The following is a 23,789-nucleotide window of genomic DNA, read 5'->3' on the forward strand; positions in this document are numbered from 1 at the left end:
GGGTGGGAAAGCAGCGCCACAGTGGACAACCCCTTGGGATGTGTTTTAAACACATTACCAGGGCCAGAGGTAATAGAAAAGATACAGTGCTTGACCCCAGTCTGAGTCCCTGGCACCCCATATGGCAACGAAGACCACCAAAAATGACTCCCAAGCACAGAGCCAAGAGTAAGCCCTGAACACTGCTGGGTGTGGTTCAGACACCCCCAAAATGCATTGCCAACTTGGAATGACTTGCAGATTTCCATGAGTCACGGTCATTCTGGCACTTGATTCAGGAGCTCCCAGGCCTGTTCATCCCGCAGCAAGGCCAGAGAGACACGTGGGCTTCACTTGGGCCAGCTCAGTCAGGAGGAACCACAGCGAACGGCTGGGCCATGTACGTGCTCATGTAGTGGCAGTTTGGTTGCAGGGACAAGGCTAAAGCCCCAGAGCGGGTGCTCACCTCAACCCTGTCGTGCCGCCACACACCGTCCCTTCTGCAGACTCCTCCACGAAGAAAGGTGGGATCAGCTTGCCCCACCACCCCAGACCCAGATCCCACCAGGAACAGCCTGCTGCAAATGGGGGTGTCCGGGGCCTGGCGGCTGCTGTGTAACCAGACCACCAGCACCAACCAGGGTTCCTGGCGAGCTGTCTGCAGGCCAGAGCTCCGTGGCCTGGGGGAAGTGCGGATGAGGGAGAGAAGCCCTAGGCGCAGCTACATTCTGGAACTTGCTGCCCAGGCTTAGTGGGAGACCCTGGTATTCCAGTTCTGCATTCCCAGGCGAGAGCTGACACTGAACACCACCTGCTCGGGTCCCCGCCAGACCTGATGGGAAGCCCCCATCAGTCAGCACTTAGATCCTGGGGTCCTGGCAGCCAGGCCTGGCTCGTAGGTACTGTGGCTGCCACTTCTCCGGCATCAGCAGCCAGCTGGCAGACCACTGCTCCCCAGCAACCCAAGGCTGGGCTGGCTTTTCTTTTCACGCATTTAGGAACCACCCCCACCCCGCCCAGTGCTCAAGGAATATGGTTTGTGATGTGACCAAGGCTTCCCACCTTCCCAGCACATGACCCATATGTTGTTCATGCTTCATCCCCTATGAAGCATCAGGGCTGGACCCCTAAGCACTACACGCAAAGAATGTTCTTGGCTGACCCCATGTTCTTAAGGGTGCTGAGTGGAGGTGTCCCACGTGTTAGAGGCCCAATCCGTGCTCTCCCTCCAAATTAAGGTATGGGGCCTGAGAATGGGGCTTATTTGGAGGCGTCCCAGCCGCAAGGTCACGAGTATCCGGGTGCAGTGCGCCTGCGGGCAGGGCAGTTGCCTGAGCAGTCTTCCCAGATCAGAGCAGGCCAACTTCACAGCAACATGTATTTCCGGGCATCAAAGTAATCTGAGCAAATTACAGGCCTTAGAAAAATGCTCCCGAAACACAGCAGCAGCTTCACTGCTGAGCCACCCACCCGCCTGCCCACCGGTGAGCAGGTGCACGCTTGAAGCCTAGCCTCTCTGCCGCAGCCCGCAACCCTCAGCCCAGCACCCCTGAGGAGCAAGTGAGTGAGGACCCCAAAGACAGGGCCCAGAGTGTGGCTGGTCTGCCCACACCTGGGTACGCAGTGACTCTGAGTCCAGAGCTCCCCCGGGAAGGGGAGACGTCCCCAGTCACATTCCACACTTGGCTGAGCCCAAGTTGGTTCTGAGCCCAACAGGAGACACTCTCCAGGACCGGGCATGTTTTGTGGGTAGTGGCAGCAGAGGGAGTACAGGTGCCTGCCACTGGGGGTTCACCTCCAAACCCAGGCAAGTCAAGGGGCTATAGCTAAGCAGCCCCCCTCCCACTGTTGGGGGTCTCGGTAGCTGGTCTGAGACTTTGACTAAATGCCCTGCCCCTGAAAGAGCCGGCCCTGTTTACAGGGCCTTGCCCCAGCACTCCACACACGTAGGCACTCTGGTTGAGGGCGAGGGATGTAGCAGTTACCATCTGCCTGAGCTGATACATCGGGCCCTAAGAGCAAGAGATGTAAATCATTAACCACTGTATTGAGCCTAACAAGGTAAATGTGACACATGTGGATTGCCCCTGAAATGTGTGTATAAAAACCCCTGTGTAGAGCTAATGGATTGCTGATTTACCACCAGCTTTCCCCCCCTCTGCATGGTTCTTTCTCCGTGGCAGCGGGAGTCCGCGGGTGCATGGAGGGTCAGGGCAGAGGCTTCTCCCCTTCCCACTCCCTCTCCTATAGGGAGCAAGTCCAGCGACCAGGGGGATCATACTCCAGTGTGCTGGGTTCAACGGGCCAGGATCCTGCACCCCACTTTTGGGGCATGTGGCAAGGCTTGGAGACCCGGGTGCCTAGCTCAGGGTCTCTGGCAGGGGAACGAGGGCCAGGACATTATGGTTATCTTCAGTTTACTTTAAACTTGTTTGGGGGCCACACCTAGCTGTGCCCAAGGCTTATTCCTGGCTCTGCACTCAGGGATTCCTGGGGAACTGGGGAACCACACGGGACACCGGAAGGCAAGCACCTTATTTCTGCTATACTATCGCTCTGGCTCCCAGTTCCAGCTTTGTACACAGATAGGCTTCAAAAGCATGTGAGGTGCTGCCGAACCCCTTTCAGGAGCCTGACTCGGTCGAGGTGAGCACATGCCCATGCAAGCATCTTCCCCCAGTGCCTCTGTGCCCCAAGACCCCACCATTGTTGCCCTAACAGAGCTGTTCCAGTAGGCACCTCCCAAACTGCATGTAACTATGACCTTCCTTGGCAAGGGTGTTGGCAGACAGTGAAGGTCAGTGTCAGCTTTGATGGTTGGGCACTGAGTCTCGAGAAGCTGACACCAGCAGTGAAGAGTGGGGGCCATGGAACCTCAGGAAGCTACTAGAGAGGTGCACCCAGCCGCCAAGAATGAGGCTGTCCCCGGGATCCCACCCCCCTGAACAGACCCACCCAACCATCCCATCCCATCAAGCTTCAGGGCTCCAGAACAGGAACAAGGCACAGCACAGTCTAAGGCCACCAGATTCATGGTTGTTAGCACAGCACAGGAAACACACACGTGGTCCCAAAGCCTTGCAAGAAAACAACACAGTGACGGCAGCTGCCATGGCCACCAGAAGGACAGCACATATGCCTGCAATGCTGTCCCACAGGGTGGCCCCCATGGTCTCCCAGGCTGCAGAGGCCAAGGTGAACAGCAGTGCCGGCCAGCCTGCACTTGGCAGTGCCGAACCGAGTCCAGAACAGCCGGGATAGTGTGCAGCCAGGATGCAGACAGCAGGCACAGCCAAGCCAGTGTGACAGGGCCTCCAGGGAGCTCATCTGGGCCAGGCAGGCAGCACGCTGTGAACAGTAGGCCCAGGTGCAGGCAGAGAAGCCACACGTCAGCTCTAGCCCCAGAACAGGTAAGGGGACTGAGCATGTCACAACCAAAGAAGAAACAGGGAGAATAGGAGCGTCAGGGACACGGCAGCCCGTCCAAGCAAAATCCAAAAGGCCAACGTGGGGTCCTCTCCTCAGAGCATGGCTCCAGCCCACTGGGGAAGGACACAGTGGAAACGGTGCAGCTTTGGAGACAGTCAGAGACACTGGACAATGTGAGCCAGTGACAAGGGTGAGACGAGGCGGCCAGTGGCCTGGGGGAGTGGTCCCCAAAGGGGCCCTGTTGTAAGGCTTGACAGCCCCAGCAGCTGTGCAAGCAGCAGAGGCACTGAGGAAAGTGGTTAAGCCAAGGGAAGAAATGAGCAGAGTCAGGTGCAGAGCTGCAGCCCGGAAGGGACTGCGGCAGGTGGGCACGGCAGCACACAGCCCAGAGGGGGCCGTGACAGGGCAGCACCCGCGGCCAGCCAGGCCTATTCGATGCACTCCATCACGTGGATCTGCAGCGTGTCCATGTCAGGGGCCTGGTACTGGCACTTGGGGCAACAGAAGTCGGGCGGCTCCTCGGGGGGGCTCCTTGCGTTGGGCAGGACCTGGTGAAAGGGGTGATCTGGGGAGACAGCGCATGCAGGGTGCCTGTGAGTGATGGAGACCAGCCCGACAGGGGCCGGGGTGCCCCAAGGACAGCCTGGGCCCCCGCACTCACCGAGCACTGAAGGTAAGGGGGGCTGTGAGGCCTCCATGTGCCGCTTCCGCAAATCTTCAATCCTTTGAAAACGAAGCCACGTGAAGTCAGGGGCACCGAACAAAGGGCGCGGCCCCAGGGCTGGGCAAGGCTCACCTGGCCAACTCTTGGCAGCTGACCTTCAGGCGGCCAAACTCCCGCTGCAGCTGCTCCAGCTGCTCCTGAAGCAGCTCCTTCTTCTCGGCCAGCTTCTCCCGGGCCTGCCTCTCAGCCTGGAAGTCAGCCTTGTAGATATCCGCCTGGCCAAGGAAACAGGGGCGGTGCCAGTGTCCGTGGCGCTCATGGGTCCTTCCCGAGAGTGCCGGAGTGGGGAGGGCCTCACCTGGGCCTTCAGCACCGGCACTGTCTCCATCACGATCTTGTGCTGCTCCGCCTCCTCCTTCAGCTTGTCAATCACCTCCTGCTTGGCCACCAGTGCCTCCTCAGCCTGCTGCAGCTGCTGCTTCAGGTCTTCCAGCTGCGTTCCCTAGGGATGCACAGGGGCTGACGGAGGTGGGGGGGAGGCATCCAAAGGAAGGACGAAACCCCAGAGAGGCAGGCTGCTGGGGGTCGCAAGCTCCGGGCTTACCCAACAATTCTTTCCTCGAGGCACAGAGCCCAGCACGTGGCAAGATGCCCAGGTTTGCCAGTCCCTCGCGGGTGCCACCCCCAGCAAACAGGCACCCTGAGCCCCAGAGACTCGCAGCCCCAGAGGCACCACCATGACAAACACTCAGCCCCCCGCCCCCGCAGCCACTTCCATCTGAGATCAAAGCCACACTCCAAGCTCCTCCTCGTAGGGCCCAGCCAGAGGCCTGCCTCGGCATGGCCTGACCTGGGCCCCTTCACGCTTAATAACCCCCTTCGTGACCCAGAACTGCTCGAAACTGCACCCAGGACAGGTCTGACAAGGCGAGAGTAGACAGGGTTCCCTACGGCCTGCGGACGCTGGGAAATTAACATCTCTGGGGTTTCCCTGGGCCAGCAGGCACTGAGCCAGGAGCTCAGTCAATGCTGGTGGGCAGAAGGGCCCACGGGCACACGGCAGCCCGACACAGCTTGAGACAGGTCTCCTGGCTCAGCTTACCCGGTTCCGCTCACTGCTCCCCATGCTGTTCTTGATGTGGTTGTCATAGTCCTGGAAGAGCTGACGGTAGGCCACCTGCAGCTGCGCCAGCTTCCGCCTGCAAGAGAGCAACAGCTCGGGCCCTTACCACAGAGGGCTTTCTGGGGCATCCTGAAGCTTTCGGGGTCTCAGCGAGGGTGGGTGGCACTCTGCAAGCAGTGTTTTCCTGAGAGCCACCATGTTACAGAGGGTGGAAAGAAACACTTGCGGCCCAAGTATGCTGCCCCCTTCAGAAGTGCTGGCCTCCATGTCAGACAGAGGGAGTCAGGAGATGGCTGGACGGAACGTGGGGTACAGGCCTCACTAGCTCAGAGAGCGGAAGGATGATTCCCAGCTACTTACTTCTCCTCGGAGACAACCTGGCGCTCCATGCGCAGCGCCGCCTCCATGCTATGGTTCTGCATGCGCAGTTGGTCCACCTGCACGCAGTGCTGCTGCTCAAGCGCCTCCCGCTCGCTCTCCAGCAGCCGGGCCTGCTCGCTGGCTGCCCGCACCCTGGCATGGGGGAAGGGGCAGTCACGGCACAGCCCACTCCGACGCCATGGGGTGCTGGGTCAGGAGTGTGAGCTGGCCGGACAGCTGGTTGAGGGTCCCGGGAGGAGGAGCATTGGCAGCTGAGCGTGGGAGCCCATGGGAGCAGTACGCCCCTCGGCAGCGCCACAGGCATCTCAGGGCCCACCAACGGAAGTTAGGGAATGCTTCTGACTCGGCCCTGGGTCCCTCCACGCAGCCCCCCAATCTCCCCATTCCACTCATCCACCCAGTTCACAGGCAGTGGGCAAGGAGGCTCCAGTGCCCAGGCATCAGCCCAGCTGCACGGGCACGGGAAGCTCAGAGGACACAGACGAATCTACAGGGGGAAGAGCAGGGCTCGGGGAGCCAGGGCATTGGGGACCCACCCAACAGCTCCGAGGCCCAAATGGTGCAGATGCCCCACTGCCCACTCCAACCATCTGTCTGGAGGGCAGCCACAGACATGAGCCCCAACTTGGAGCCTGGACCCCCACTGAAAGGCCCCCACCCCAGAGAAGACGGAGTGGCCAGTGGGGTGGCAGGTGCTGTCCTTCCATCCCTATGGCCACAGCGGGGGGCTCTATGCAGGGGCCCATGCCCGGCATACACAGTACTCCACAGAGATGCTCCGCATGAGGCAAGGTGCTTTGCTGAGTGGAGAATTCCGTGTGGTGGGGTGCTCTGTGTGGGGCTGGGAGTGCCTTAGCAAGCACCTCCTCTCAGCTGGGAGCTGAGGGTCCAAAGGAAACCACTGCCCACTGGCCAATACAAACACCAGAAGCTGAGCTCCCTGGGCCCCATCAGAGAAGCGAGGGTGGATCTGGGCTGTTCCCACCCAGCCTGTATCTTGTGCCTCTCAGGATTCCAGGGAGTACCTCAATGGAGTGTTGGGGGGACCTCTGCAACCCCAAAATGCACCTCACCTTCAGTCTTGAGAGCCTGCCCCCACTCACTTGCTCTCCAATGCCTGTCGCTCCTGAGTGGCGACCTCCAGGCGACTCTGGCTCTCCTGCAGCTCCCCCAGCAGGGATGTGACCTGTGCCTTCACTGACGCCTTGTCTTCAGCCATCTGCTGCAGGACGAGATGCCACTGCCACCTGTAAGTGCTGTTCTGCTCCTCCCACCCAAGAGGTGCTAAGGGTAATGCATGTGGAACCCCCAACAACAGGGACCCCGGTTCAGTCCCCCCCACACAAAGCCCTCAGGGCCACCAGCTGCCAAACTCACACATGTGCCGATCTTCCCTATTGAACCCCAAGTGTAGTCTCCCCGCTGTACCTGGCCCCTGCTGGCTAGAGCAGCCCTCCACCCACTAGCTCAGATACACCTGGTTGGGGTGTATCGATCAAGCCAGGGATCCCTGGGGGTGCCGCTCAGAAGTGCTGCTCTCCAGGTTCTGGTTCTGGGGTGCAGGTGGCCAGCGGGTTAGTGTGGGTGAGGGAGGTGCATGTTCCCCTGCCTCCAGGGGGAGGGGTGGCCATGGATTCGAGGCCAAAGACCCCACACACTGTGTCAGGGGCAGCCCAGCCTCCCGGGTAACCAGTGTGAGTACCCCCCATACTCCATCCCCTCCCCGGGGCAACATGTGCCCTGGGAGAGCTTCTCCAAAGTGTTCTCCGGGGAGTCCACAAAAGCAGCTCCAGCCCCAAACCTCCTTCCAGCACACAGCTCACGGTCTGTGAGCCCATCTCTTAGCTCCGCACACCCCAGCAGCCACAGGCACCACTGAGCAATAATGGTGGGTGGCTGCGTACCTCCCAGAAGCCCTTTCGGGAAGGGCAGCTGGGTTCACCCAGATGAAAGCACAGTGTTCCAACGGCAGTGCTGCTCCAAAGGCCTCCCCATGAGAAACCAAGCCTGCACCCAACAGCCTGAGGTGAAGGGAGAGTGGAGAGCCTCCTTCTGAGAACAGGGCCAAGAAGGTCAAGTGGGACCGGCATGGACACACCACACCATGCCCCGAGGACCACTGTTTCAAAAGGTCCAGCAAACAGACAGAGCTGACGCCCAGCTTCTTTAGAGAGTGGTCATCTTCCCCACCCCCACCGGCTGTGACTGTACGTGAGTTCTCTGGGGCTAACACAAATGTCCTCGCCCCAGCAGAGAGCATAGGCCTTCGCTGGAGTCAGGGTCTAGACAGTTCCAACTTGACCGGTCCCACGTAGGTGCTAAGAATCCCGCCCCCCCACCCACCCACCGAGGCTCCATGTGGCCTGTTCCCACTTCCCATATCAGGGCTCCACTAGATGATACAGAGCCCTGACTCCGACCCTCTGGCTGGCACAGAAGCCCTACAGGAGTGGGACAGTAGCGCCCAGGGCTCCGAGGGGCCCCTACCTGCTGGCATCTCTTGAGGTGCTCCAGCTCCTGCAGTGCCTGCGCGCGCTGCTGCCGCAGCTCCAGTGTACACGCACGCAGCCTCTCCACGAGCGCGCGCGCTGCCCGGAATTTGTGCAGCAGGAAGTCCTTCTCCTCCCGCTGGCCGCCCTGCACCCTCTGCAGCTCCTCGCAGCGCTCCCGCAGCATCTGGTTGCTCTGGCGGATGGCATCTGGCGAGGGCAGACAGCAGGGGTGAAGGTTGAGCGCCGGCCTGCCACCTGCCTCAGGGACCTCAGCCAAGGGGACAGCTGGAAATATGTTCAGGATCAGTGGCAGATGCGCCTGTGCCAAGAAGCTTATGGGAGACAGCACCCCAGCCAGGAGAAGGAGAGTGCCCCGCTGTCAGCGAGCCGGGGAGCACATGAGCATGGGCTGGGAACTAGGCAGGAGGGCCCCACGGTGACAGCTGAATGTGGCTGCAGGTCTGCCCTCCCGTGACTCCTCCCCTGCCAGGGCTTTGGGGCCCACCATCCAGCACGCTGAGGGTGCATCAGCTTCTTACAGCCCACTGAAGCCGGTGGGGGTAGTGGCTTCCATGAATGCAAAGAGCACTCAATTCCCGTCTGTCCTGGCCCTGGTCCCTGACTGAGCTGTCCCCAGACCGCCCTCTCTCCCAGACATGAGGTGGAATGGCCCAAGGCCCAAGCAACCTGCTCCAAGCATTCCTGCCACACTTCTTGTTCATGGGGGTCACACCTTAGGATGGGGTCGGGTCCCGAGGCTGCCACCAACCACTGTGCTGAGCCCCAACTCCTGAACCTGGAGCTCACTCCTGAACCTGGAGCTCACTCCAGAACCCCGGCTTCCAAGTAGCCAATCACAGGCCAGACAAGGAGCTAGAGCCCGGGATGGGGACCCCACAAATCTGTCTCTGCCCACCTGGCTGCCAATGCCTAGCCACCCCTGTGCCAACAGCTGGGGAGAGTCAGGTGTCATAACTGGAACAGCACTAAGGGTTGCACACAGAGAAAGGCGGGGCCAGATGGGGCCGACACCAGCAGAAGACAATGACTCCCCAACCCAGAAATTCAGATTGGAAGTTGAGGTGACGAGGGGCAGGCAGAGGGACGAAATGGTGCCCAGAGCCCAGCCTGGCCACTTCAGACTCCCCTCTCCAGAGTGCCGGGGGCTGCTCACCTCGGAGTTCCTGGTTCTCCTCCAGGCAGCGCTGGAAGGTGTCAGGGCCAGCATGCTCCGTGGATATGTGTGGCATGGCTGGCTTTCCCATGGAAGTGTCACCACCCAGCCCGTCCTGCTCCCCAGCCGGGCCACCGCTCGGCTGCACCATCTCGCAAGGTGGGCTCTTGCGGGGCAGTCTGCTCATCCAATACACCGGCGGCTGCAAGACACAGGCAGGGCTATCAGAGGCTCAGGGAAGGACAGCCAGCACCACATCCACCTCGGGAGATGGCTCAGGGACCAGGGGTGCGTGTCTAGCTTGTACATGGACCCAGATGGAGTACCCCACACTACACAACCCCTGTCGAGCCCTAGAGGCCCCCAGGCACCACCAGCCTGTAGGGTGGCACCATCTATTAGGATACTGATTCTCACCAGGAGTGGCTGTGCGTCCCCCAAATAGCCAGAAATAAAGGCATTTCACCCCAGAAGTGGGTTCGGGAGACCCACTTCGGGAGGGAGGTATAGTATCCAGGTATAGGACTCACCCCTAGTACACACTTCCAAGTAGGAGCCAAGAGAGTGGGCAAAGCCACAAGAAAGGGCCCAAAAGAACAGTGTGAGGAGGCCATGAGGAAGGATGAGCACAGCCTCTGAGCAGCACAGGGGACCGGTAGGGCTACCCACAGGTGGCCAAACAGTGCCAGGGTTGGGACCCGGAGGCAGTGCCTGACAGGCGCTCCCTGGCCCACCACACAGACTGGGTTTTACCTGACATGGTGCTGAGGATGGAACCCAGCACCCTATACATGAAAGTGCTGTAGTCCTAAGCCCCATACCCACCTCCACCGGCCCAGAAACTGCCCATCAAAGACCTGCGTCTGGGGTCATCTGTCTCAGCACACCTAGGAAAGGGCACTTTCTTTTTTTTAAATTATTATTCTCATTTTATTTATTTATTTATTTATTTATTTTAAATTTTATTGAATCACCGTGAGATAGTTACAAGCGTTCATGTTTGGGTTACAATCTCACAATGATCTAACACCCATCCCTCCACCAGTGCACATTCCCCACCACCGATATCTCGGGTATACCCCCCTTTCCCACCCTCCCCCTGACTCCATGGCAGACAATATTCCCCATACTCTCTCTCTACTTTGGGGCATTATGGCTTGCAACACAGACACTGAGAAGTCATCATGTTTGTTCCATTATCTACTTTCGGCATGCATCTCCCATCCCAACTGGTTCCTCCAGCCATCATTTTCTTAGTGATCCCTTCTCTATTCCATCTGCCTTCTCCCCTCCGCTCATGAAGCAGTCTTCCAGCTATGGGGCAATCCTCCTGGCCCTTGTATCTACTGTCCTTGGGTGTCAGCCTCATGTGATGTTATTCTATACTCCACAAATGAGTACAGTGAAAGGGCACTTTCTAAAGAGTGCCTGGAACCTGACATGGAGGCTGCATTAGAGTGTCATGGAGGGGGCCAGGAAAACCTAAAGGAAAATCAGGGAAATCCAAGGACCCTGTCAGGACACAGGAGTGGGGAAAGGAGACGACAGGTAGGTGGAGTGGGAATCCAGATGTGAAGGGACACCCAATTTGGCCTGGGAACCTGAGCAGTGGCTGCCCCCACCCAGCCTCTGCCCACAGTCTTCAGTGGGACAAGGTTCCCTCTCTTCTCTCCATCTGGCCTCTCATGCTGAACCTCTAACTTAACACTGACCTCTGTTATTCACTCCATACCCCCAGACCAACTCAATGTGTGCACCAGCCTCAGCAAAGCAATCTTCCCCAAACTGCCCTTCTCCAGAGCCGGAGGCACAGGACAGCAGCTAGGTTCCATTTTCAGCACCCCATAGGCTTCCCCAGCCCACCAGAGTGATACCTGATTGCAGAGTCAGAAGTAAGCCCTGCGCAGTGCTGGGTATGACCCCAAAGCAACCCAAAACACTGCCCTCTCCAGAGTCCCCAACTTTCTGATTACCAGCTGAGGGCCAATCAGCCTTTAGTGGCCAGGACATTAGGCCCTGGAAGGCTGGCAGAAGGTCTGGCAGTGAGAGGCCCAGGCAACATTCAGCCACTCCCATAGCCATTCCAGGGCTGAGCCATCTGGCTGCATTTGTCTCCCAAATCTTTTCTTAGATGTGCATGTTCTTATCCTGACAGATGGCAGTTGAAATGCACTTGAAAATAGTGGAGGAAACTCCGAGGCATCAACCCCTGAGCAACACAAAGACATGTCTACACTCGAACGCTCATAGCAGCATTCCTCACAGCAGCCGGGGCGGAAACGACCCAAAAACCATCCCCTGAAGAACCACCAAAATGGAGCACATCCGCAGACTGAAACACGGATGGAGGCCAGAGATAGGACAGGGGATCAGGTGCTGAGACCCAGCAAAAGTCCCGGTACTCATACGGTTCCCTGAGCATCCCCAGGACTGACCTCTGAGCCTTGTTGGGTGTGGCCTGCCCACCCCCATAAAACAGATGAATTTTTCAAACGTTATGCTGAAAAGGAGACAAGCCACAAAACACCATGTGCATTATTCTATATATAAGATATGTCAGGAGGAGCTGGAGTGATAGCACAGTGAATAGGGCGTTTGCCTTGCACGCAGCCGACCCAGGTTGATTCCAAGCATCCCATATGGTCCCCTGAGCACCGCCAGGGATAGAGTGCAGAGCCAGGAGTGACCCCTGTGCATCGCCAGGTGTGATCCCAAAAAAATGGTATGTCATGAATAAACATGTGGAGACTGAAAACTCAGTGGCTCTTGGGGTGGGAAGAGAGGGGCCATAGAAGTGATTGGGAAAGGGCCAGGGGTTTTCTTTCTGGGATGACGAAAAGTGACTGAACAAATATGATTCACTCGGTAGTTCAGTGATGGCATGGGTTGCAAGTCTGAGGCCCTGGACCAAACTTCCTGGACAAAGCCACACAAAGTCCCAAACACACTGAACTGTACATGCGTTAAAGTGAGTCGACTGTATGGCAGGTAACTTCTATCACGATGAATTAATAGTGAAAACAGCCATCAGAAATCAACTCCTACTGATCTCTGCAGAAGCTGGAGATGGAAGGATTCCAGTACAACCCTTTACTCTCGCACATCTGTCAGGCTGCTCAAAATGTCACTTTCTCTCACCTTAAAGAGAGCTATAGGGGCTGGAGCGATAGCACAGAGGGTAGGGCGTTTGCCTTGCACACAGCTGACCCGGGTTTGAATCCCAGCATCCCATATGGTCCCCTGAGCACCGCCAGGAGTAATTCCTGAGTGAAGAGCCAGGAGTAACCCCTGTGCATCTCGGGGTGTGACCCAAAAAGCAAAAAAAAAAAAAAGAGCTATAACCTCTAAATCAGTCCCCTGTTCCTACCTCTGCCGCCACCTTCTGTGCTCCCTACTGAGGCCACAAGAAGCCTACAAGGGAAACTCCAAGGTAAGTAATCGAGTCCCTTCTCGGAGCAGCACTGGCCCCTTGGCTCTATACATGAACGCCAACATCCCTCGACCAATCTCTTAGAACCGTCTGGTCCCTACTGCTTCCTCTCCGAGAATGTTCCCTCCCTACAGTGGCCTCCTGGCTGTTCCTCGAAGGTGAGAGGCTAGCCCTTTGATCTGCAGGTCGCAGAAATAATTTGACATCGGGTCGATCATCGTTGCTAGCTCTGCCAAGTGAGCAATCCGAAGCACCCGCAGTACGATACTACAGCGTCAGACTGTATCTGAGACCTCCTAGGAGAATCTCAAGACCCCGAGCGAAGTCAAATCTGATGAACAGAAACATCCCAGAACTGGAACAGTCATTCTGACCTAGGGGCGTGGTCAGACTTAGCGGCCGCAGAGGAGGAACAGGAGGACGCTCCCCCGCTGGCCGCTGGAGTCAACCGGATCGTGGGTTCAGCCCTTGCAGGACGGGGCTGTAGAAGCACAGGGCAGAAGCGGGCAGGGGCCCAACAGACGCGGAGCCTGACGTCTGGGAGAGTCTAGGAGACAGTGAACCTGCCACCAACACTACCGCACCTTCTGGCAAGAGGACCAACCTGTCAGCAGAGTCGGACTGGAGTGAGAAAGGCGGCAGCGGCGGGCCGCGAGCGCTCCTAGGGCCCCGGCGCTCCGAGAAAGTCCCGGCTCCGAGGCCGCCCTGCCCTCGTCCGGTGACAGAAATCCCCACTTCCTGCTTCCGGTGTCATCGCGGTGGGATCCGGAAGTAGAACACACAAGCTCCGCCCCGCCCAGAGGTGCGAGGTGCGAGGAAGGCTGCTCCGGCGGGAAGCCCGCTCCTCGGAGCTGCATCCGGCCCGTGGGGCGCAGCCCAGTGACATGCCCCGCCCGTGCGTTTCCTTCTGGGGCGTCTGGCCCTCGTGTGCCAGGCCGCGCCGTCCCGGCCGGGGGAGGAGCCGCAACGGGGCGGGCTGTCGGGCCCGCGCTGACCCGCAGCCGGCCACCGTTCCGTTGGGGGCGGGGCTCTCCGTAGCCCGCACGGCCGGGGGCGGGGCCACATGGCGGAAGTGGAGCACGCCGCGACGGCGGCGGCGCCCGGCTGTGGGGGGCCTTCGAGAGGGTCGCGGGAGAGGGGCACGGGGAGCGCGCGGCCCCGGTGGCCCCGACGGAGGCGCTCCGGGCGGGGGCGCGCGCGGGCGGGTGCCGGGGTGCGCGCGCACCTGGCCGCGCCTTAGCCCCGCCCCGGCCCCGGTGGGCGGGGCGCCCCGTGGCCCCGCCCGCGAGCCTCGCCTGAGGCCGGTCAGCTCAGCCTAGGCGCCCGCCCCCACCAGTTAAATGGGCCGGCGGGACGCAGCCCCCGGAAACTGCAGCGAACTCCGGGGCTGTGGGCGCCACCGACAGCAGTGAGGCTTAGGTAAGGGGGCGGGCGGGCACCGCGCGGCCCCAGGAGGCCCTTCAGTGGCCGTGCTCTGGAGCGGGCCAGGATCCAGAGGGTCGTAGCCTGTTCCCCGGTCCCCTGCATTCCCCCCTCCACCGTGGACCCCTGGGGAGGCTGAGCCCTCCTCCTCCAAGAGGGGCGGACACTGGCCGGCTCTCCCGCCAGGCTGCACTCCATCACCTGCACAGGCTCACACTGGGATGGCCGGCCGGGCATGTGGTGCTCTTGCAGAGTCGAGGCGCTCGCCCACCTGGAGTCCATGACGCCCAGAGCGGCCACAGTGTTACAATCCCCCTCCACCCCACCGGTCCTGGCCCCTCCCTGCTGGCCCGCGCCTGCTTTCAATAATCGCCATCGGCCGGATAAGAGGCCGGATGAGAGGCCAGAGTGGCGGCGGCGGTGAGGGACCAGTTTCTCACGCTGTCCTGTTCTCGTGCTGCCAGTGAGCATCATGGCACAGCAGGTGGCCCTGAGCCGCATCCAGGTGTGTGGGATCCTGCGGGAAGAGCTGTACCAGGATCACGCCTTCCACCCGTCGGACACACATGTTTTCATCATCATGGGGGCTTCGGTGAGTCAGAAGAGCCCGCTCAGAGCGTGGCTGGGTGTCAGGACCCCCTTTCCCGTCCCCTCCTTGCCACTCCCGCCCAGTGCCGACCCCCCAGCACAGTTTGCACACATCCAGGTGTCTGGGGATCTTCCCAGCTGTGGCCTACAGCCCTGTCCTGCGGCTGAGAGGCCCATGGGGACTGTCTGGCAGTGCTCCAGTGGGGACAGGCAGCACTCCTTTTTCAGACCTCTTTAGTAGTTCACAGATGTCGCCCAGCGGGGCCCTTCCCAGCCCTGTCCTTTGCCTTGGGGAGCCACACCTCCTCTTGCGCTACCCACCATCACTTGGCCGCAACTTCTGACGCTGCTTGAGCTGCCAGCCCTGTTGTCTAGCCAGTGGGGCCGCCACTGGGTATTGATGGGAAAGGCCAGAGAGAAGCTGGCCGGGGCAGGGCTGGGGTGACACGGGCAGGGTGGGGGGCAGGCAGAGAGTCCCTTCGCAAACCCGCCTGTGTCACATCCGCCTGGGAGGGTGGCTGTGTGGGCTTCTTCAGGAATCGCGCCTTTGTTCGTGGGCACGGGGGGCTCACCCGCTCCCTGCCAGCTTTGTCGTTCTGAGCAGACTCAGAAGGGGCGCAGCAGCACGTAGGAGGAGAGGCGCTGGGGGCCGCCCAGCTCAGGATGGGGTGCCTCGCCTGTGGAGCAGTGAGGGACTCGAGGCTCTGGGGCACCCCCACACGCTTCGGGCCCCAGCTTCAGTTGCGACACCGGAGGTTCCCTTTTGTTTCTACAGCCAAAATGGGAAGTACCCACTGGCAAGGGGGGTGGGAGAGTCAGTGCCCCCCAAGATTCCCGTGGGCGGGGTGCCCTGCCAGGCTTTGGCACGGCAGCACCTGGAACGCGTCCCACCATGTGCCTCCCAGCAGGCAGCGGAACCGTTTCCAGAATTTGCCACGCGCGAGCTTTCCGGGCGTCTGAGCTCGAGCCAGATGGCCTCTCTGCGCCGTGGGCGGCTGGGCACGAGCAATGGGAGACACTAAGGACGCTGTGCCCTGGCCCCAGGGCATGCACGGCCACCTATGCAGCCCGGGGAGGAGTCAGGCCAGCCCCTAGCCATGACCGTGCCCCCCGCCGCTGCCCTTCTGCCCTAACCTGCTTGCCCGATCCCTGCCCGCCTGCCCAGCTTCCTTCCAAAGGAGCTTTCTGCCCTGGTCCCCGCTCTGGCCACGTCCCCCTCCGCAGGTGACCCACTCTCGGTACTCACTTTCCCTGCGCCAGAGCAGGCTTCACCTGCATGGAGCCGGGCCAGGGCAGAAGGGCAGGAAGGCCCCCTGTGGCCTCTGCCTGCACACGGGACCCCAGGGTGCTCGGGCCCTCCCTGCCGCACAGCCCATGCTTGGAAGGGGTGACTGGGTGGCCCAGCCCCTCCCTCCCCTCAGACCTGGCCGGGCCACCTGCCCCCAGGGCCGATAAGATTCCTGCTGTGTCATGATGACATTGGCTCTCCCCCAAAGGCCGAGTGACTCACTGGCACTGGGGTGCGAGACGGAGGCCCCTGCTTTACAGCAGCTTAACTCAGCAGCCCCCAGTCTCCCGGCCGATGGCCTGCCGCCAGCTGGACGCTAGCCAGAGCAGGGCTTCATGCCGAGAAGCCAGGAGGACCCTTGGCCCATGCCACCCAGGACCTACACCCCGCTGCCACCTCCATAGGACCGGCTTCTCCTGCTCAGTCACCCTGAGTCCCCTGGGGCCAAGTGAAGGATGGGAGGCTGGCAGGAGGCTCCCCCAGCCTCACTGGTCCGGGCCTACCTTGCAGTGTCTCCAGGGACTTGCAGGTCCAGGGGCCGAGCCCAAACAAGGCGAGCAGGTTCTCTCGGACGAGTTAATCCCAAAGGGAAGGCGAGAACAAACAGGGCTGTGGGGCGCCGTGACTCAGCACCTGCTCACTGCCCAGCGGGATCTGTCCTGAGCAAACACAGCCTGTGCCCAGGAAGGCCCCCGGGGCGTGGAGAGGACAGCGGCTCCCCTAGGAGGTGGCACTTCCGGACGGGACCACGGGTGCTCAGGACACCTGCTGTGAGCACTTGGCACATGCGGGCCCAGGAGCAAGCAGGCCGCAGAGGCGAGGGGAGCCCACCTCCTTCGAGCAGGCCTGTGCCTGAATTCCCCGCCGGCTCCAGGGGCTTTGCTTCCTGTCCCGCATCAACCCTCTCGTGAGACATTCAGTGAAGGCCATTGGGTGCTGAATGGTCAGCTCCTTAACCCCTTGGGCTGAGCGTGTGCTGACACTTGGCGCCCGGCCACAACACCCTGCACTGCTCGCCAAGGGCCGTGACCGGGTTTACCCCCGGCTCTTCCACCTGCCGTGGAGACTTTTGCCAGCTTATTAAATTCAGGCTGAGTCGGATCTTGGCCAGAAAAAACTTGGTGTGTCCTCCTGAGATTCCTGTCGCCTTGCGCGAGCCTCACACACAGGCACGGTGGAGCCCCTAATGCTGTCGGGGGGAGACACACCCAGCGGCCACCTGCCCACAAACACTCGGAGATAGTGGGCCTCACAACTTGGCCCTACTCCAGGCCTGGCCCAGTCTCATTTCACTGCCTGAAATGAATTGGTTTGGTCTGTTCGAGACACTTCCCCAGGATGGCCTCGGAGGGTCTCTCTTGCTTTGTGAGAGACCCGGTCCCCGGCATCCACCTGGAAACCATCTGTGAGCTGCATCAGGAGTTCCTTCCTCTGCTGAAGCGGGGGGAGGAAGGGAGGCGTTTGCTACTGGAGCACGCTTCAGCTCCTCTTTGGGGGTTTTCTCTTCTGCAGGGAGCCACCGGCTTCTCTCGGCGGGCAGCCTTGCTGCACCCCACCTGCTGTAGTCGTCTCTGCAGTGTGGCTGCAGGCTGGGTCTCCCACGGCCCCAGTCCCTGATGGCAGTGTGCTTTGGGGTTTCATGTTCGGGGGCAAACCTGATGGCGCTCTGTACACGTCGAGGATGGACTCCAGGTCTCCAGCCCTCAGACCCCCTCACTGACCCTGGTAGCTTACTTGGCTCTTTGGGGGTCACCTCACTCAGGTGCTCAGGATTGAACCAGGGTCAGCCGGGTACCAGGCTGGCGCCTTCCCCCTGGGCAGTGTGGTCAGGGCCTGAGTGTCCGGCCCCCGCCCACAGGCTTGCTCCATTCCTACCCCTTACCCCTTTTTCCTCTTCCGATTGCTTCAGAGGGTGATGGGGACACTTCCCCTTCGTGCGGGTGTGGAGGACTTTCCCCAGGGATCCCTTATCAAGGAAAGGGAGTTTCCTTTGACTTCCCGGTTGATAACCCTCGTGGCCTGGCTGTGTGATTGAATTCTCCTGGAGCTCTTTATCTGCCTCTGGTGAGAAGCTGGAGATTGCTGGGTTCAAGAAAACCAATAGGCAAGACTTGTTTGGCTTTTTCTCTTGCCACCTCCTTGGGCGGATCGTGGGGTGCTGGGGATGAGTGTGGAGCAGGAAATTCATCTTCGATTTCCCACCTTGCCCCTTCCGTGCAGCATGGAGCCGGCAGGAGAGCTTCTAGGGCTCTGCCTTGCCCCTGGCCGCACTCACTCGGCCCCTTGCTCCATTTCCGCAGGTCTGATTGGCCCAGATGGTTGCCCGTTGGTCTCCATTATCAGACGGGGGATCAGGTTGTGCACACCCTGCTTCTGTGGTCCCTGCGTGTGCTTGCTGCACTCTAATTCTTGGTGCCTTTGAAAAAAGCCACGTGGCCACAGGTGGGCTGTCCGAGTCTTTTTCAAACACCAGCTGTGCCTGTGTCGCTCTGTTTGGGTTGGTTTCTGTGTGTGAAGTTTGACTTTGCAGTACTCGCTGCCTTGTCCTGTGTCTGCCCTTCCCAGTAGCTGCTCCTCTCTCTAACTTGTGCCACGGAATGCCCCGCGCGTGGGCTCCAGCTGCTCCAAGTGTGCTAACCTCAGCGCTCGCTCGCACGGCGTGTCCGCTAATCCCAGCGCTGGAGGAGCGGCCTCCCGTCGGCTGCTGCCTGCTGGGAACTCGAGCCTCTGGTTCCACTTGCTTGCCCTGGAACCCGGGGGCGGGGGCTGGGATACAGGGTTGGGCCAGGCCCAAGTTCAAGCTCCTCCTTGGCAGACAGGCCAAGACAGGTCTGCAGGTGGCCGGACAGTGACCCTGAGCCAGGGCCAGCGAGGCGGGTGGGGTCCAGTTGGCTCATAGCTGCTTCTGACCATGCTGTTTGCCTGCCGCAGGGTGACCTGGCGAAGAAGAAGATCTACCCCACTCTCTGGTAAGCCTGCCTCACCTCCACCCGGTCCCCCAGCACCGCCCTCCCACCCCGCACGCTGGCCCCCATGTCCTGCACTCCACCAGTTCCCGCTCTGCCCCTCAGGTGGCTCTTCCGGGACGGTCTCCTGCCCGAAAACACCTTTATTGTGGGCTATGCGCGCTCCCCACTCACGGTGGCCGCCATCCGCCAGCAGAGTGAGCCCTACTTCAAGGTGAGCGGCCACCCCACTCCACGCCAAGTTCCCCGTTTCACCACCGCAGAAGTTCCTGGGCTCACTTTCATTTAGCGACACACTGGTGCTTGGGGAGCCAGCCTCAGGCCACGTGCATGCCGGGTCCTCACTCCAGCTCTCTGGGCTCGGCTACAGGCTCTTACCACCACATCTAGAGCAGCGGGGTATCAGCCCAGAGTCAGTCCCTGCCTTTGCAGCCCGCTCTCAGAGGCTCCCCCCAAACTGTAGAGCTGACGGGATGGGGAAGCAGCCCCAAGGGAGGTGAGCAGGTAAGCCAGGAGGGACTGGCGTGCTTCCGTCCGTGTCTGCAGGCCACCCCGGAGGAGAAGGCCAAGCTGGATGACTTCTTTGCCCGCAACTCCTACGTGGCTGGCCAGTACGACGACAGCGCCTCCTACGACCGCCTCAACCAGCACATGAGTAGCCTCCAACGGGGGCCACCATCCAACCGCCTCTTCTACCTGGCCTTGCCGCCCACAGTCTATGAGGCGGTGACCAAGCATATCCGAGAGAGCTGCATGAGCCCCACGTAAGGCCCCTCTGCCCTGCCAGCTCTGCTCAGAACGTTAAGGGGACGGGACCAGCTGGACATCCCCTAGGTGAATCTTACGAGGGAATATGGGAACCCACCCTTGCCCTGCCCTCCCAGTTCCTCCAGCGCTAGCCTGCCTGCAGTCTCAGCCAGCACCACGAGAAGGCAGTGTTGCTCCATGAAACAGCCTCTCGCTGCTTCACAGGATCCCCATCACAGCCACCAGGTGGCAGTGTGGCTCCCTGAGCATCCTGGAGCCCCTGCCAGGCCTTATCTCTGTGGGCTCCCACCTCTAAGCCACGCCCCTGAAGACTCCCCCACCCCCTTGTGGGGGCAGGCATGTAGGAGGTGTGGGGAGAGCTGGGGGTCACAGGGACAGCAGCTGTGTCCTCCCCCGCAGAGGCTGGACCCGTGTCATCGTGGAGAAGCCTTTCGGGAGGGACCTCCAGAGCTCCAACCGGCTGTCAGACCACATCTCAAAGCTGTTCCGCGAGGAGCAGATCTACCGTATCGACCACTACCTGGGCAAGGAGATGGTGCAGAATCTGATGGTGCTGAGGTGGGGCTGGCCCACCAGAACGTGGGGTGCAGGGGCGGGCAGGGTGCCAGGGAATGTGGCTGCAGCCCTCAGTCGCCCCTCTGCAGGTTTGCCAACAGAATCTTTGGCCCCATCTGGAACCGAGACAACATTGCCTGTGTCATCCTCACCTTCAAGGAGCCCTTTGGCACCGAGGGCCGTGGGGGCTATTTCGATGAATTTGGGATTATCCGGTGAGGCCCAGAACACCAGGACCACCCCTCTTGGTGCTGGGACCCTGGGCTCCTGGGGGCCCTCCCGGAGGGGGGTCAGGAAGATGTCTTATTGCCCAAGGGTCCCCGAAACTAAGCCATGTCCCCCACTCCCCGTGAGCCAGGGACGTGATGCAGAACCACCTGCTGCAGATGCTGTGTCTGGTGGCCATGGAGAAACCTGCCTCTACCAGTTCGGATGACGTCCGCAACGAGAAGGTGGGGTGCAACCCTCAGGCTCTCCCACCATGTGGGCGCTGCAGTTGTGGGGGTCCCAAGGCTCATCTCCCACTATGTGCAGGTGAAGGTGCTGCAGTGCATCTCAGGGGTGCAGGCAGAGAACGTGGTGCTGGGCCAGTACGTGGGGAACCCAGAAGCAGAGGGAGAGGCCACCAAAGGGTACCTGGATGACCCCACAGTGCCCGCAGGCTCCACCACTGCTACCTTTGCAACTGTTGTCCTGTACGTGCAGAACGAGAGGTGGGAAGGTAGGTGCCAGGCTGCCTGGGGAAGGGGGCCAGGTCCGCCCAGCACAGTCCACCTCACTTGTCACCTGCCCCAGGGGTGCCGTTCATCCTGCGTTGCGGCAAAGCCCTGAATGAGCGCAAGGCCGAGGTGCGTCTGCAGTTCCGCGACGTGGCAGGCGACATTTTCCAGCAGCAGTGCAAGCGCAATGAGCTAGTCATCCGTGTGCAGCCCAACGAGGCAGTGTACACCAAGATGATGACCAAAAAGCCCGGCATGTTCTTCAGCCCTGAGGAGTCCGAGCTGGACCTCACCTACGGCAGCCGCTACAAGAACGTGAAGCTCCCCGACGCCTATGAGCGCCTCATACTGGACGTGTTCTGCGGGAGCCAGATGCACTTCGTGCGCAGGTGAGGCAGCCGCACACACACACACACACCCACACCCCCTGCGCCCTCACGACCCACGCCCTCATGGCCCACACCTCCCCTGTAGCGATGAACTGCGTGAGGCCTGGCGAATCTTCACTCCACTACTGCACCGGATCGAGCATGAAAAGGCGCCACCAATTCCCTACGTCTACGGCAGGTGGGGCGGACGGCCCTAAAGCGGGGGTGGGCACCTTGGGAGGGCCACACCCTCACACCCATGCTGTTGTCTGGCAGTCGCGGCCCCACGGAAGCGGACGAGTTGATGAAGAGAGTTGGCTTCCAGTATGAGGGCACCTACAAGTGGGTGAACCCCCATAAGCTGTAAGCCCAGCAGCCTATCCCCCCACGACCGCAGCCTCACCTTCCTGCCACCCGCCTCCTACCCACCAGAGCGACAGGCACCGTCGTCCCCCCAAGCCCCGCTGAACAGTCCCCTCGGTGCCACTCGACATTCCTAACCATCCGCTGGCAGGGCCCCGGGGTGCCTCGCTGCCCAGCTCAACTCTGCACTCCACGGCCACCCCCAGGGCCGCCAGCCATTAAACCCATTCCAGCTGCCTGCCTGCTCTGCCTGCTTCCTGGGACCCCCACCTGCCCCCCGAGTCTCTCCACTCAGCCAGGGACACAGGGAGAGCTAGCCATCGTCTTCACCTCCCACATGGCTCCCATTTGGGATTCAGGGGATGTATGCCATGGGAAGGTGCTGCCCTGGTGTGCAGGGGTGATCCCGCCTCCATCCCGAAGTGGCCCCTGAGCACAGCTGGCTGTGACCAAGACACCCCCGAAGCTCAGAGACCCCCCCAAGCTTTGACCATTGCCTCCCTTGCATAGGCTTTCCCCCAGGGACCCACACCAAGCACGGTAGCTCATGGACCAAGGGGTACCCCACGGTCTCTAAAGCAGGTGACCTGGGAGGTTCCAGGACACAGACTTGGGATTGGGGACAGGAGTGACCGGTGAGCAGGGAGAATACAGACACTTCCTGTTGTGGAGAGCTGGGGACGCCCCCAGACTGGCAGCCAGAGTATCTGAATCCAAGCCAGGCTGTGGTGATGGCTCCCCCAGTCAGCTGGCCTCACCCCGGCTTGATGCCCCTGCGAGGTGCGGGGAAGGGGGCTGCCTGTCACCCAGCCTTTGTGCCACCTGCATCCTGCCCATCCATCTTCTCTGGCGACTCTCCCAGCTGTGGGAGATGGGACATAACCCGGCCATCAGGACACACCCAACTTTCAGTGGTGACTTCCTCCTGCCCTGGGGGGGTCTGAACCCCCCACCTGCCCACAGTGGCCCCAGGCTTTGTGAAGTGGCTGCACCTCTGTGTTTGCCACCAGGTGGTGCCATCTGCCTGGCCTGAGGGGAGCTATGGCGTTGGAAAATGCCACCCCTGGGGACTCCACTCCTAAGAGCTGCCCCGCTGGCATGACACCTGGTCAGGGATTACCAAGTCAGAATTGTGAGGAAAAGCGCCCCAAATAGAAGAGGGAGATGCAGTTCCCACCCGAGCCTTGGTGCAAAAGAACACAGGTGAAAAAAGGCGGAACAGCAGAGCCTGCCCTGCCACCTGGCATGGTGGGAAAAGGGGGAGTCTGACCACAGCAGTGTTAGCAGGGACGCCCAGTCCAAGCATACGTTTCATCTGCGGGAAGCCTGGGTTCTGGCCCTGACACCACACACTGCCCTGAGCAGCACTAGGCCAAAAGCACTGCTCATCTAGACGCAACACCAAGCACAAATGGCGTGAATCCCGGAGCTGCCAGGAACACAGATCAGGATACATTACCTAAGCTAGGACACCATGGTCCCCTGGGTCACCCTGGTCTGGACCAGCAGTCAGTGTAACCTGTCACACCTCAGCCCTCAGTTGGAGACTGCACAGACTGAGGTGTCATGGCTGACAACACTCGCGGCTCATCTGTTCACCTCATCTGGGCCAGAAGCACAGGTGTCAGGCCTTATGAGCAGCACAAAATGACAGCTGTCGTGGCTGCAATAAGCAGCCGGTGGTGGTCACCTGTCCTCCCAGGAGCAAGTGACCTCTGGCACCTGAGCGTGACGTGCTCACAGGCAACTTTCTCCATCAGGTTGGGGCCCAGTGGGGACACAGCGGGGAAATGAGCTGTGCAAGGCTGCCCCTCGAGACTTGTGGGGTCCTGGAAGTAAATCCCCCGCCCACTGCCACTGTCTCAGGGTGCAGGCTGCACCCCGGAACTGTGAAGACCTAATCGGGAGCCCAGGCCCAGGGCTGGGACAGGGAGCTTCCTGGACTGGGCACAGCAAGCCTGGAGTGGGGACCCTTGCCCCAGAGTCCCACAGTACCAGAGGCTTCGGCAGATGCTGAAGATGAGCTGAGCCCAAGATCCAACACAACGTCACCATCCTAAGCCCTCACACTGGTTGTGGG

General features: G+C 60.6%; 2 protein-coding genes across 5 annotated transcripts; one reads left to right on the forward strand and one right to left on the reverse strand.

Moving 5' to 3' along the window:
• Positions 1–2,995: 2,995 nt before the first annotated feature.
• IKBKG (inhibitor of nuclear factor kappa B kinase regulatory subunit gamma) lies at positions 2,996–13,676 on the reverse strand. Of its 4 annotated transcripts, none has more exons than XM_055122300.1 (10): positions 13,277–13,417; positions 9,243–9,444; positions 8,064–8,275; positions 6,680–6,795; positions 5,556–5,708; positions 5,175–5,271; positions 4,431–4,574; positions 4,205–4,347; positions 4,070–4,131; positions 2,996–3,973 (listed from the first exon to the last, which is right to left on the reverse strand). In XM_055122300.1, the coding sequence occupies exons 2-10, from the start codon at positions 9,427–9,429 to the stop codon at positions 3,837–3,839; spliced, it is 1,251 nt and encodes a 416-aa protein (XP_054978275.1). In that variant the 5' UTR covers positions 9,430–9,444; positions 13,277–13,417; the 3' UTR covers positions 2,996–3,836. The 4 variants fall into 4 exon arrangements, with proteins under 4 accessions (XP_054978275.1, XP_004606546.1, XP_054978274.1 ...); XM_004606489.2 differs by having other exon boundaries at positions 6,680–6,798; XM_055122299.1 differs by lacking the exon at positions 9,243–9,444 and having other exon boundaries at positions 13,277–13,676.
• A 263-nt stretch (positions 13,677–13,939) lies between these two features.
• Positions 13,940–21,947, forward strand: G6PD (glucose-6-phosphate dehydrogenase). The gene is made up of 12 exons (XM_055122297.1): positions 13,940–14,091; positions 14,559–14,686; positions 18,902–18,939; positions 19,042–19,150; positions 19,483–19,700; positions 20,104–20,262; positions 20,349–20,474; positions 20,618–20,711; positions 20,794–20,980; positions 21,055–21,367; positions 21,453–21,545; positions 21,623–21,947. Exons 2-12 carry the CDS (start codon positions 14,567–14,569, stop codon positions 21,711–21,713), a joined length of 1,548 nt encoding a protein of 515 aa, XP_054978272.1. The 5' UTR covers positions 13,940–14,091; positions 14,559–14,566; the 3' UTR covers positions 21,714–21,947.
• The last annotated feature ends 1,842 nt before the right edge of the window (positions 21,948–23,789 follow it).

This window comes from Sorex araneus, chromosome X (assembly GCF_027595985.1).
Source record: "Sorex araneus isolate mSorAra2 chromosome X, mSorAra2.pri, whole genome shotgun sequence".
NCBI classification, from domain to species: Eukaryota; Metazoa; Chordata; class Mammalia; order Eulipotyphla; family Soricidae; genus Sorex; species Sorex araneus.